Source organism: Penicillium samsonianum, assembly GCF_028829775.1.
Source record: "Penicillium samsonianum strain IBT 33392 chromosome Unknown utg000006l_segment0_segment0, whole genome shotgun sequence".
In the NCBI taxonomy this organism is placed as follows: Eukaryota; Fungi; Ascomycota; class Eurotiomycetes; order Eurotiales; family Aspergillaceae; genus Penicillium; species Penicillium samsonianum.
In genome coordinates this window covers 1,924,294-1,937,205 of record NW_026643264.1, presented here as the reverse complement: position 1 = coordinate 1,937,205, position 12,912 = coordinate 1,924,294, and the positions used below count along the sequence as shown (strand labels likewise).

The 12,912-nt window shown below is 47.9% G+C and overlaps 4 protein-coding genes across 4 annotated transcripts; 1 reads left to right on the top strand and 3 right to left on the bottom strand.

The window, feature by feature from the left end:
* Positions 1 to 144: 144 nt before the first annotated feature.
* Positions 145 to 885, bottom strand: N7471_010754 (RasGEF domain-containing protein; the record flags this gene model as incomplete). Its single annotated transcript, XM_057283473.1, has 1 exon — positions 145 to 885. The coding sequence occupies one exon, from the start codon at positions 883 to 885 to the stop codon at positions 145 to 147; it is 741 nt and encodes a 246-aa protein (XP_057132452.1).
* Positions 886 to 927: 42 nt separating this feature from the next.
* N7471_010753 (uncharacterized protein) lies at positions 928 to 1,473 on the bottom strand (the record flags this gene model as incomplete). Its single annotated transcript, XM_057283472.1, has 1 exon — positions 928 to 1,473. One exon carries the CDS (start codon positions 1,471 to 1,473, stop codon positions 928 to 930), a length of 546 nt encoding a protein of 181 aa, XP_057132451.1.
* Positions 1,474 to 5,560: 4,087 nt separating this feature from the next.
* N7471_010752 (uncharacterized protein) lies at positions 5,561 to 7,801 on the bottom strand (the record flags this gene model as incomplete). Its single annotated transcript, XM_057283471.1, has 1 exon — positions 5,561 to 7,801. The coding sequence occupies one exon, from the start codon at positions 7,799 to 7,801 to the stop codon at positions 5,561 to 5,563; it is 2,241 nt and encodes a 746-aa protein (XP_057132450.1).
* Positions 7,802 to 9,906: 2,105 nt separating this feature from the next.
* On the top strand, positions 9,907 to 10,835 carry N7471_010751 (uncharacterized protein; the record flags this gene model as incomplete). The annotated part of the gene is made up of 2 exons (XM_057283470.1): positions 9,907 to 10,671; positions 10,764 to 10,835. 2 exons carry the CDS (start codon positions 9,907 to 9,909, stop codon positions 10,833 to 10,835), a joined length of 837 nt encoding a protein of 278 aa, XP_057132449.1.
* Between the last annotated feature and the right edge of the window lie 2,077 nt (positions 10,836 to 12,912).

Here is a 12,912-nt window from a genome sequence, read left to right as displayed (position 1 = left end):
TGAGCCTCTTCAGGATTACCTCAGGAGGATTATCCTGCCGGCTTCCAGGTATGTGATTTCCTTCTGCAGCAGTTGCCGTCTCCGCTTTATGTTATTATTCTCCCCGACGTAATGAGCCAGTCCCGGAATGGTGGCTTTATTAGCCTAGCCATTGGTCGCAACCGATGTCGGATTGGACGGGTGTATCCAGGAGAGAAAGTTCCACTTGTTCTTGGCATTTTCAATAATTGAAAAATTGGGCCTGGATTGGAGGTTGCCGCCGTTGCCGCCGCGTGAGGGTTCTCTCGGCTCCAAAGCCAGAAACCGGCGATAGAAGGTCTGTCTGGTTACTGCGCCGTTGAATCGTACGTGCACGAGCTCATTCTGCATCCAGGTGGGTAACTCAGGAACTTCGGTCAGAGAGTAATGGTTTTGGAACCTCTGAAGCTCACTAATAATCCGAGTCGTCTTTATGTGCTTGTCCAAGTTGATTACAACCATTTGGCCGTCGTCCATAAATAGGGTGTGGAGAGGCTGGTTACCATGGTCGACAAATGTTAGATCAGTCAGATAGGTGCCGACGAAATACAGACATGGTGGCACATTCTTCTGCAGATGCTGGCGTAGCACCGCGTAGTTCCGAGAAAAATCAACAATGCTGTAGAGATGCTCCAAGGTAGCCTTAGTTTTCTGGGACACGGCTCCCCACGTTCGTTTGAGTCGAGACATTATGGACGAGTTCAAGGAGCAGATAATTGCCATGAGTGTGGGATAGTTGTTCAGCTCCGGGCTCTTGTTGGCGATCTTGATCCAGTGCTTGATAGTGGCTGCCCGCCTCTTGGGCTCATCATAGTACAGAATGGAATCAGCCACTAAGTAAGCTAGGTCTGTCGACAGGGTGGACATGGCAAGAACGTTGACCCCCAGCGAGCCCGATTTTCGTGTCCACTATGTGTCGAGGAGCTCCTCAGGAAGGATGGAGCAGAAGATGCGAGATTCCTTGAGAGTCAGCTGCCGAGCCAACTCCAACGGGTCGAAGTCAAGGATAGAGATCGAGGTTTCGCCGGTTTTCCATTGCTTCAACAATCTAAGCTCTGTATTTCTAAGTATGGGAGGAAGAGCGATGTCAGAATGAACGTATTGGGCGATGGTCGTGTTGCTCTTGTCTATAGAGGGCACCAGACAACGCGCGATCGGGCCGCGGACAGCGGATACCTTGTCTGTCAAGTCCAGGAGACGTTTGCCAGGAGTTGGAAGGTCTGTCATCAGCCTCATCTTCGCAAAGTTCACGATGGAATCCAAGGCTATTTTTTCCCGGTCATGCCGCCAGTGCGACTCGAGCCAGCCCTTGAACACATTGCAGACAAGCAACCAAACCGTCCCCGAGGCATGGGGTGTATCCCTGACGTACTCGAACCGTTCAGCGAGGGCCTCAGAAAACTCCAAAGGAATGGCAAAAGGGCAGAAACTGAAGTAGAAAGTTGAAACAAACATTGGGTCTGGAATGGATTGGTGAGTGGTAAGCTTCTCGATCAACGCTCGAAGACTGCTGCCCACCACCTGGCCCTCTTTGTAGGCCAACTAGTGCGCGTACGTCTTCCCCAGAACTGCGTACTGGACACTGCTGGTTGTCAACATATGCCAAGGCTTTCCGATTCCGCGATGACGACCTATGCGTCCGTGGTGAACGGGAAAGCGTTCACCACGCGTTGTTAGATTACCCAAATTGAGGAAATAAGGAAGGAACTCCGAAGTAAGGTTGGTGACGCGTTCAACAGCATCTCGATTCTGTTGGGGAGGACCAGGGGAAGAAGGAAGAGGTAAGATTGACAGCACTTCACGGACCAAGACAGTGGAGGCTGTCTTGGACTTCGCTGAAGCATCGCAACGGTTTCAAAGCCGCGCGCCATGAGGGCAGCATGAATGCAACGACGGCACAGAGGCCACGCAGGCCTCGGCGAGGCTCTAAGTTCGCTAAGGAAGTGGTACACGATACATGTACGTATAGAGATATATATAGTTGTGGTAACTAGCCTGTACAGTATATCGTTTCGACAGTTGGATTCTAAACCACAACCCACTAGGCTGGGTGCGGATTCGTATTTTGGTCTAGTGGTCAAAGCAACTTTGACGAGGGGTCAGGGTAAATGATTTACACACACACACATACTGCAATTTAGATAGTTGGTCAAAAACTACTAAAATTGAAGCGCGATCGGAGCTAAAAAAAGTCAGGTTGTGAAAAACACCTAGAGTAGTCAGGGTGTCCCCACTTTTAAGTCCCCATAGCGAAGGGAAAATGTCGAATACTAAGATCAGAAAATCATGTGACAACTGGTACCAAGCATACCATACAAAAGTGCATAATACAGTTAGTCATCGATATCCGCACAGATTGTTGAAAGAGCGGATTTTGTCATTTTTAGTTAGACAGAGATCCCAATATATCTGTTTTTGACCATACGTTGTCGTACCGCCAGATTTCTATCAGAAAACCATAACCTGGAGTCAGCCTGACTCCTCCCCCACGTGGGATAGGGAAATTATAAGCCAACGAGATTTCACCATCCGGACCCTACCCATGAACTAGGGTTTTAAGTTTTCTGACACCGCCATCGGGCAGTTTCCTTCCTTGAACGAGATGCCAGGGCCTGCACTGCAATACCCGGAGTTCTTAAAATCTGGCCTTTGAGGAATACCGAGAAATACTCAACGGTCTTGGAATTGGTCTCATCAATTCTTCCTTTCCTTATAATTAATTTCAAGTTCGTGACAAAAACGAGAGCGTCGCTTCGGCGGCTCGCACAAACGCTTCAGCTCTTGATGAACAGTGATTGATAGACGCTACTTCTTCACCCTCCATCCAAACAGAGATATCGTGCAAACTATTCTCGGTTTCTTTCACCCGAAAGTCGGCCTTGCGTGTACCCATGATACGATCCATAGCATTCTAACTCTACATCATGCGCCGCGAAACGCTCAAGATAAGCTATCAACTCGATACGTTCCAAGAAGCGTTCACATGCATCCAGGTCGCCTCCACTTTCGACGAAAATTGCCCCAATAGTGCTCTCAATAAGGTCTGAGTAGAACTTAGATGCTCTTAGCTGGGCAAGCGTGGCCTAAGGATATGAGCGCCCACTTTTTAGGGGTTTCTTAATTGTATCTCCAAGCATGCGATGTATGTTGCTGCACGATGTCTGCATCTTAACAACATCTGAAGCGTTATGTCGCATGAACATCCATAATGCGGTATTTCTTGGTTGAACGGTCGTCCTAAAATTGCCTACCGTTATCTCCTACCCGTAGTAACATGTCTCGGTGAAGTCGGCATTTACTAAAGCGGCTCGAATTTCAGTCATTCGTCCTTCCGCAAGCTTTAGAACCTAAGCGTGCAGTCTTCTTACAACGAGAAAGTCCAAAACCGCATCTCCCAGGAATTCAAGCCGTTAGTAAGACCTAGTTGTTTGGTCTCTTTGCTATAATAGGTGTGTGAGCGCCTCCCAGATTAGAGCCCGGTTCTTAAACTTGAAGCCAAGAAGTTTGTCAAGTTTGATTTCCAAATAGACCGGGAATTGGCAGGTTTTCTTTAGTGGTTCTTAGGGTATTAGCGTGAAGTCGGAAATCTCCGGTAGAAAAATACCGACAAGCTTTCGGGAGAGTGAAATTCTACCATATTTATAGGCAGCGGCTACGAGAGCTTCTACTATATCAGCATATACTTTTCTCGGAATCCCTTTGTCTACAGAATCTCTATCATTCTGCTAAAAGATTGGATGTTTTCGCGTGATAAAATCAGCGTAGATAAATTGTTCTAAGTGAGCTCTCACGGCCGCGTGCGTCAGTCTCTCGTTTGAGATCAGCAAATCCTTCATCTTTGATAGGTAGCCTTCATACCATCGAGGATAAGTATGAAAGATATACGTAGAGACCAAGAACTTGATCAGAGAGTCACCCAAAAATTCTAGTCGCTAGTAATTTACTAGCCATTGAGAAGAAGGAGATGTGATTGCCTCCGCTAGAGAACTCAATCCGATTTTAGGAACACCTCCAAAACTTTCAACGCGTATAGACTACGCCATCAGATGCTAATAGTAATTGTATGATTGGCGGAATCAGGAGGTTGGTCCGACCCAGTTCCTAAGGCAGGAAGTCAATAGTGAATTCAGTGGCAGCTATATAGGCTGTTTTAGTGAAAGTTTGTATGGAGATTTGATCGGCCAATATTGCTTGCTGTATGAGGTTCCGCCGTTTTTCAAACGGTCGACATTCGATTGTAAATCCACTTGTATCTGGGTTTCGAATCCACCTCACAAAGATGTGGGGAGTGAAATGAAACTTAGGGCTTTGGATGAAGCCCCTAGGGGAAAGAAGAGGCATACGAGTTTGCTCACTCCGAATAGCAAGGGATCCTCGATTGATATCAAGCTAGTCTTCTAGCTCTTCTAAGGGGAGGTCCGGAGTAAAGAATGGAAGAAACCCCGAATAATCTTCTTGTGGGGATTTTCCGCGAGTCGAATGGAATAATAAGGTCGTTATCTCCCGTATGACGGACCTTAAAAAAGGTGATAGCGCTGTTTCAAGGTTGAAGGGCTGCAATGTTACCGTAAAAGTTGTTTGGTTATCCTAATATAAGTCCACATTCGTATCAATTGGTAGCTTTACTGGTGTAAAAAGAGCCATTGTAAGATCTGATTGTACTTCTCTATTCTTAGAAACCTCGATGCGATATCTGTATATTGTTCGTTCGGTCTAATGGCCTGGAATGTCTTTCTAGAAGCTGATAAAATTCTCCACTAAGGGCAGTTCGGCAGCCACTATTTTTTGTTGACTTATCTCAGCCTATGAATTATCCTGGAACAAAGGAAGGAAATGGTCATTGATGAGATTTTGGCGATGTAAAGTATGAATGGCCTGAAAAGCCGCATCCTGTCGTGCTGACTGCTTTGTGGCCTACTAATGGCGCCCTTTCGCTACTCGTAACGAACTATTAACACCACTCCTCAGATAGACTGTAGATCGAAAGTGATTTTCTTCGTTACTCTTATATGAGAAAGAAGGAGAGGTTTGGCCTAGTGTCTCACTTTACAGAGTTGTGTAGAAATGGGATATGGCATTCTCTGCTGTTAGTAGTGCCCTGAGCACGGAATTATCTTCCGTTAGCCATAGGGACAGAGATTATCGTAGAGAAGACAAACCCTATGTCTAGAGATAACAGGAGAACTATGTTTTCAAATTCTCTATCGTCTATCTCCACTACTTGACGATGTCGATGATTAGGGCTCCGAAAGGAATATGATCATTCATGAATATTCATGAATATTTGCGAATATGAATAATATGAATTGCATAATATGAATATGAATAAGAGGCATATTCATATTGCATTATTCATGAATATTCATGAATGATCATATTTATTCATATACTGAGAGAGCATACATTACCGTTCATGCTGTTACGTCTCAATACAGCAACCCCATTACATGTGCCTAAGACTCTTGTCGCAAATGCGTTCACCATCTTTAAGACGTTATATTCCCATAAATCTTGATATTATCACAATCACTTTTTTGGAACGCTATTTTTGGTACTGTCCCTTAAGTAGCATAAGCCATCGCATAGTCTCCGCATTTAGACAGTGTCTTCTGAGTCCCAATACATCTCTGGCATTGCTGAACTCGCGTTCAATCCCTACCTCCGCTGATGGAATTGGCAGGTAATCTCGAGCTGCCTTTGCCATGAGTGGAAAGCTAAATACATTCGCCTTCCACCATTTGAGAACCCATTCCTCGTCTGCATCATCAATCATATGGTGGGACCAACTCACGGGTGGCGCGTCTAGATATCTATCAATGTCTGAAAGAAGCGTCCGCTGCGATGGCTGTACTTTTCGCAGCGTCCTCCACATAGTCTCGGACATTCCCGGCGGGCGATCCACTATACACGACATGGACAACTCGTGCGGATACTCCCTCTTTAAGAACTCCCGCACTTGAGAGATGATCAGTCCCGCATCTTGCTCGCTCATCTGCGATCCGATCAAAGACGATTTAATACGCGGGTCCAGGACGGACGCCACGTAGTAAAGAAGATTGGTGTCCATCTTCCTTGCAAATTTGTTCATCTTTTGGATTCCTCGTTCCACCGCATCCCGGATCTCGGTATCAACATCTTCAAAATCACCTTCGGCCTTTTGAACCTCGTCAAGGAGGTCGTCTAGACTCCAATAGATGGGCAAACTCTCAACAATCGTCGGACAAGATTTTGATACCGAGTTGGTGTGATCCCAGAATGGCTTAAGAACCTTCGCTACTTGTTGAAGAATCGACCATTCGTTCTCGTTTATTTGAAGGGCGTGAACTTCTGGATGCATCCGGACAAACTGTCCAAGTTCTTTCTGTAGCCGAAGGGCGTCCGCTATCATGATATAGGTTGAGTTCCATCGAGTGTCAACATCGTAGCCGACTTGCTTGGATGGTGACACATCTTTCCAATTCTGGCGGCGCTGTGGACTGCGGGCAATCCATAGGGTCAGCAGCCGGATCTTCATGATTGCTCCTTTTGTGCTGTGGGCAGAGGTGAATGTTGGGCTACTTTGCGTGGCCATGTCGTCCAGTATAGCCTTCGCCTCTCGAGCTGAGCCGGCCCTCAGGGAAGCCAGTACGTCTCTGCAAATGAGATTGATGACGTGGGCAAGGCAAGGAATGAAGCTCTGCCGTCCACGAAACCGCATAAGAGGTCTGATGCGAAATTGGTCGTCTTTATCATCATAATTCTTGAGAAGCTCGGCATGAAGACTGTCGCAGAGAGTTCCATTGTTGGCAGCATTATCCCCCGTAATTGTGAGGAGCTTTGGCGCGACGTCTAGTTCCTCGAGCATTTTCATGACAATTTCTGCAAGATTCTCCCCAGAGTGCGGTTCACATATGTCAGTGAACTCCAGAAGCTCTTCTCGCTTCTCAAAGTCGGGTGAGATCCAATGACCAATGATGCCCATGATCGCTATCTGATTCTCTGATGTCCAAACATCAAGAGACAGCGCAAGCGTGCGACTATTAGTGGCTAATTCTTCTTTGACGCAAGTCCGGTTCTTGCAAAATTCCTCCCTGATCCTGTTGAAGAGAGTGTCGGCCGTCTTGATGGGTAATATAGCCCCAGTCGCTTCAAAAAGCGCCCTAAATGCCGGATGCTCCACTACCGTAAAGGGCTGTCTCGTTTGAACAACCCATTGTATCAGCATTTGTTCAAGGCCCGCCCTTTCTTTTGCAGGTGTCAAAAAATTGTCCAGGGTCGTTCCGATAGTTGAAGATGACGTGATGTCTGATCCAGAACTGATGCGGTGCTTGGCCTGGAGATGGGCTAACAAATTCGATGTGGAGCCATAGCGTGCCGAATCCCTGGACGACCAACTGCACTGCCTACAGACTAAGAGCCGATCCTTCTTTGGTGGCCCACCCTTTCGACGCCAGGTGTTGTCTAGCTCTGTGATCCAGAAATGCTCGAGGGTCCAGCTAGAGTATGACTTGGCTTTTCGTCTCTTGTAAGGCGGTGGGCTACTCTGACTGCTAGTCAATCCTGATAGCGCGGGATCTAGCGGAGCGGGCGAAGAGCTGGGAATGGGTAAGGACCGCATGGATGGCGACGTCTCTTCGCCTCCCGTAGACTCGCATGGTGCTGGCGAGCAGGGGCTCTCCATTTCACGGATATTTCCTTCCCATGGCTCAGGGAGCAGGGAGGGTGTGCCATTGTTCAGAGCATTGTAGTCGCGACGCGGAAGACCACGCGTCTTTCGCACAAATGGATTAGGTGAGGATGCCATTCTGTATTTGTCCAGTGTCAGTAGTCCAAGTGGTACCTGGGAGCGAGGCATGGCACACCTTTAGTATCACTCGACAATATTTGATAGCCTAGCGAGTCGGAAATGAAAGGTGAGTATGAAAAAATGATGTGGAAACTTCAGCTATGCTTTCGCCTGATGCAATCCCAGTAAGGTGGAAAGTTGATAGGTCTTTTCTTTACAAGCGGCGGTTTCTCACTCGCGACTCTCATGGTAAACAATCTGTAACTTGGATGAGAAGTGAGTTAAAGTGGCATGGTAAACGCGTTTTTACGTGCCAATAGTCATGCTTATATTAAATCTAAATTTTGGAGTAGATCGAGTGAGAACAAGAGAAGTTATGGTAGTCGATTTAACTGGAGCAGCAAAGATGTGGAAAGACGTCTTGTAGATATATATAATTTCGCTCAACTTTCTGTAGCAACCGTTGGTCACCAAAACTAGACACTTACACCTATAAGAAATCGCGAAAAATATTCACGCAGAACACATAGAGCTTACCAAGCCCTACAATATAGGGTATACACTTTAGAACATGGTTTGTATGGAAGATATTTCCTACTTATGCTTGACCGAGGCCGTGATGGCACTTGAGATACAAGTTGACGAGTGGAAACGTGTATTTCTGTAATACAAAAACCGGGGAAACGGAAGATTCATTAATGCGCGCAAAATGCATGATATGAATAATATGAATGCGAATATGAATAATGCGCTTATTCGTGTTGAGTATCGCGGTGGTCAAAGCTTATGGCAGGACTAGCGATCGACATTTAAATAGACGGGGTTCCCACTTTTGATAGTAACCTTAACAAGAACACTACAACTACCTATCTCAACAGGTTATGAGCCCGGGTGGCTTTACCTTTGGGCACGCAGGCATCTCAACACAAAAACCCTTTCCCTGCCATTACAGCTAAGCTTCTCTATCAGAAACTAACTCCATGAACTTCAGAAACTGACCATATATTCTCAGTAACTTGATGAACAATATGAAGTTCTATTGCTCAAAACCCTCTCGAAGCAATAAACTGGATGAACTTCCATTCACTGAAGACTTACAGACAGCATGCCATCATTGCTACTGTTACACTGTCACACTGGCACGGAGTATCGCAGGGTTGTCCCCATAGCCAGGACATGTCACCGTTTGCAGCAAGCCTCGGGAGTTTCTCCGTCAAATAGCCATAGACAGTATGCCATTATTGCTACGGTTACACTATGAAACTGGCATGAGGTACCGCAAATGTTACCTACTGCTGGGACATGTCACAATTCGCAGCAAACTCGGTAACTATCTTCTCAGAGTCAACAGCCACAAGGCCATTTCGGAAAATGCGGAAAACACTACAAAAGAGACACTCTTGGACGGACGAAGAGCTGAACATCCTCTCATACCTCCGATACACTCGCCATTGGCGCTTCAAGAAAATACAAACGTCCTACTTCCCATCACTTTCTCCGAACGCACTCTTGGGAGCCTACTGGCGCCTGCCCACTGAAGACCGCATACGCCGAGCATCGAGGATCACCAGCCCAATCATCGCTCCTCGCAACACTGGAGAAGACCTCCCAGGTTCCCCCCAAGCTCAACCCACGTGTTCCAGTATCGCACAGGGGACAAGTCGCTATCGCACTCTCGCTCAGTCAGAAAACAACATTGAGACTTTGGCCTTCACCCCACCAAGCCCTGCGGGTGGAGGGGATCCATTCATTTCCGACAACAGCAATTCGAGTCGTTACAAACTCAGGCCAAACAGAGCCTCAATCTTCCCTCCAAGGAAGCCGGAATATCTAGTTGACCGACGTCGTTTCCCCCACTTCTTTAGATCGTACAAGTACTCTCTCAATCTACAAGGAGTCCCAGACAGCGACTATACTCCTCCATCTCGGATGCCTACGCCAAGTTCATCAGATCGAAGCGTTTCCATTGTCTCAAGTCTTCCCAGTGCCGCGTCAAGCCTTGAACTCTTTGGCTTGGAGGTGCGCTCTCCTCAGTCATCAAATAGTGAATCGATTACCTCTGATCGGCCCAACGACGTATCTAGCCCTGAATTCTTCAGCTCTGAGGAGCATCCTTTGCCGACATGACTGAAATCACAAAGTTTGAGCAATTCGGAATCAATACGTTTTATAACGGAATCCCAACATTAGATAATGCCAGCGACTGGTTTCGGTGGAATCAGAAGGTCAACGAGTTCATTCGGATATCTGCGGTTGCCGACGATGGAGCGACTCCACCGATAGAAGAAGAAGAAGCACGGCAATGGATTCACCGCCAAAAGTTCTATTCTGCGATGATCACGGCAAAGCTGACACACAATGCGGCGCAAAGGATCAATGCCTTTGAGATTCCTCGAGTTCAAGTACTGCTTAAGGCAGTCAAGGACAACTTCAAACCAGAAGGCTCAGGCACGTATGTTAACCTCCAACGGCGATACATGGCCCTTACAAGAGACAAGTGTGGGAGCACTCAAGCCCTCGGGGCAGAGATCAGGAAGATCCATGCTGAAAAACTCCTCCTTGACCCTGATTGCGTAACCTCCGAAATTGAGCGAACATTTTTCTTCGTGCATGCACTCGGTCCGGAGTACGAGAGCTTCCGCGATCATATCTTCCGACAAATGGACCTTGTCAATGAAATAGACGCAAATGGGAACGTCACCAAAGCGGCGCCCACGTTCGACTATATCGAGAATAAGGCAATTGAGGAAGAGCATAGGAAGGGACAATTGGGTAAACAAGCAATGGAGACGCAAGCACTTCCTGCTCTTGCTCTAGTCCGTGGGCCAGGTGACAAGAAGCTCATCCCGTCGTTGGACGGAACTACTTGTCGAATCGAGATCGATAACGTCCCATATTGCTCCTTCTGCCGAAAACCTTATCACGTTGACTCCGAATGTTTCACCAAGAATCCGAAACTGAAACAGAAAGACGGAGATAGACCGAAGCCAAAGCCAGGCAGAATGCATACGAGCACACGCAAACAGTTGAAGAAGCGGCCTTCGACGGATGACGAGGATGACGATGCGGGTGGTCCAAAGGATCCGAAGAAACCAACTTTCATGGCGACAAAAGTCTCCGAGAAAGATGTCAACGAAGCATTTGGAAACGATATCGAGGGCAATTTCGCCCTATTTGACCGTATTCCCATAATGATGGCGATAAAGACCTTCTCTATTCGCGACGCGTGGATTGTAGATAGTGGATGCGCTCAGCACGTCTGCAATAGTGCCTCGAGATTTGTCCAAATGTCCAAGTACCATGGCCCCTCACTAAGAGGTGTTGACACCTCAACGGCTCCCTCGGGAGTGGGGACAGTGAATATCCTGTGCAATGTACGCGGCAGAAAAAAATGGCTTGTGCTTGATAACGTCCTCTATGTTCCATCTGCACACGCCAATCTCATATCGGTGCTCCAGCTTCTCAAACGAGGGGCAAAAGTCGAATTCTCAAGCCGGGATGCTATCCTTCGCAACAAGTCAAATGGAAAGAATATGTTTACTGCCAGCGAATATCATGGAGTCTACGCACTCGATCTGTGGGCAAGTCTGACTTTCCCCTCTTATCATGTTAGCCCGCAAATGTCTCTGTGGCATAATCGGCTTGCTCATATGAGTGATGCAAATCTTCGGCGACTCCAAAAGCAGGCTCATGGTGTTCGGGACATGGAGCGACGTCATCCATGCAATTCGTGTCTGCAGGGGCGAATGATCGAAAAACCCCACCGCAGATCAGGAAGTAGCAGGAGAGGAGAATACGCAATGGAGCTCCTCCATATTGACGTCGCAGGGCCATTTGACGAGGGCCTTGACGGCAGTCGTTATTGGCTCACCATCGTTGACGACTTCACGGGCTGGATCGAGATTATCCCTATACCACGAAGACAAGAGTTCGTCATAGAATCACTACGGTTCTTCCTCGACCACAACGAGCGCCCCGAGCGAAAATGCAGACGAATACGTCTCGACCGGATATCTGAACAAATGGGAGACGAGATGAAGTTCATATTGTTCTCGCGCGCAATCCAAGCGGAGGTGACAGGAGTGGATCAACACCAGCAGAATGGGGTTGCCGAAAGAGCCCATAAGACAATTTATGATCGGGTTGGGCCTACCCTAGCACATGCGAGGTTGCCGTCTAAATTCTGGCCGGAAATCGCTCGAACCGCAGCTTTCCTCTCCAACCGATCGCCGTCATCGAAGCTCAACATGACTCCGTACCAAGCGTGGTATGGTGACAAACCTGACCTATCACGACTGAGAGTGATCGGATCCAAAGGGGAATACTTGATCCCGCCAAAGCAAAGAAAGAAGCTTACGGATCCGCGAACAAGGCCATGCATCCTGCTAGGCTATGAGGGAAACACCAACTACCGTATCCTTCTGGGAGACGGAAGAATTGTTGGGACTCCAAACGCTGAGTTTCACGAAGTCCTCACAGCTCCCTCCACACAGACTATAGAAGATGTGGGAGCCAGACAAGACGGCTTACCTGAGGCAACGGCTGCTGCCGCAGGGGGGAGTGAGACGGTGGGACTAATAAACCAACCGTCGGTAGGTGTGCGGCAAGCATCCGTGCCTGCTTCGGGGCACCGATTGTCGATTGATCCCCGGGAGCAGCCCCTACCTAAGCCGAGAAACGATATCTCGCACATACTGCCTCGGAGTGACGATGACTCCAGAGTGCTTACCCAGCCGAGTGACGATAACTCGCAAACCCAAGCGTCGTCCCAATCGAGTGACGATGACTCGCAGCCAGCTGTTGCTGTACAGGGAGATAGGACCTTGTCGCCCACGCGCATTGACGATACCCTCGGACCTCTATCGCCTGCTTATCAGGATTCTGTCCTTGGGATTGACTCACCACGCGGTGGCGACCAGCAACAAGGCGACGCTCAGCAAGGGCTAAATTCAGGAGAATGGCAACGATATCCAGAACTCCAACTTGACAGCCCAGTCCATGATGTGCAGCAAGGAGCACTTGATCACCACCCTGAACTAAAGATTCGCGCTCCACAAGCCACACTAGACACGTCTGATGAGAGCGAAGAAGAACTTGCACTAATGAATATACCCGAAGAGAACGTCATC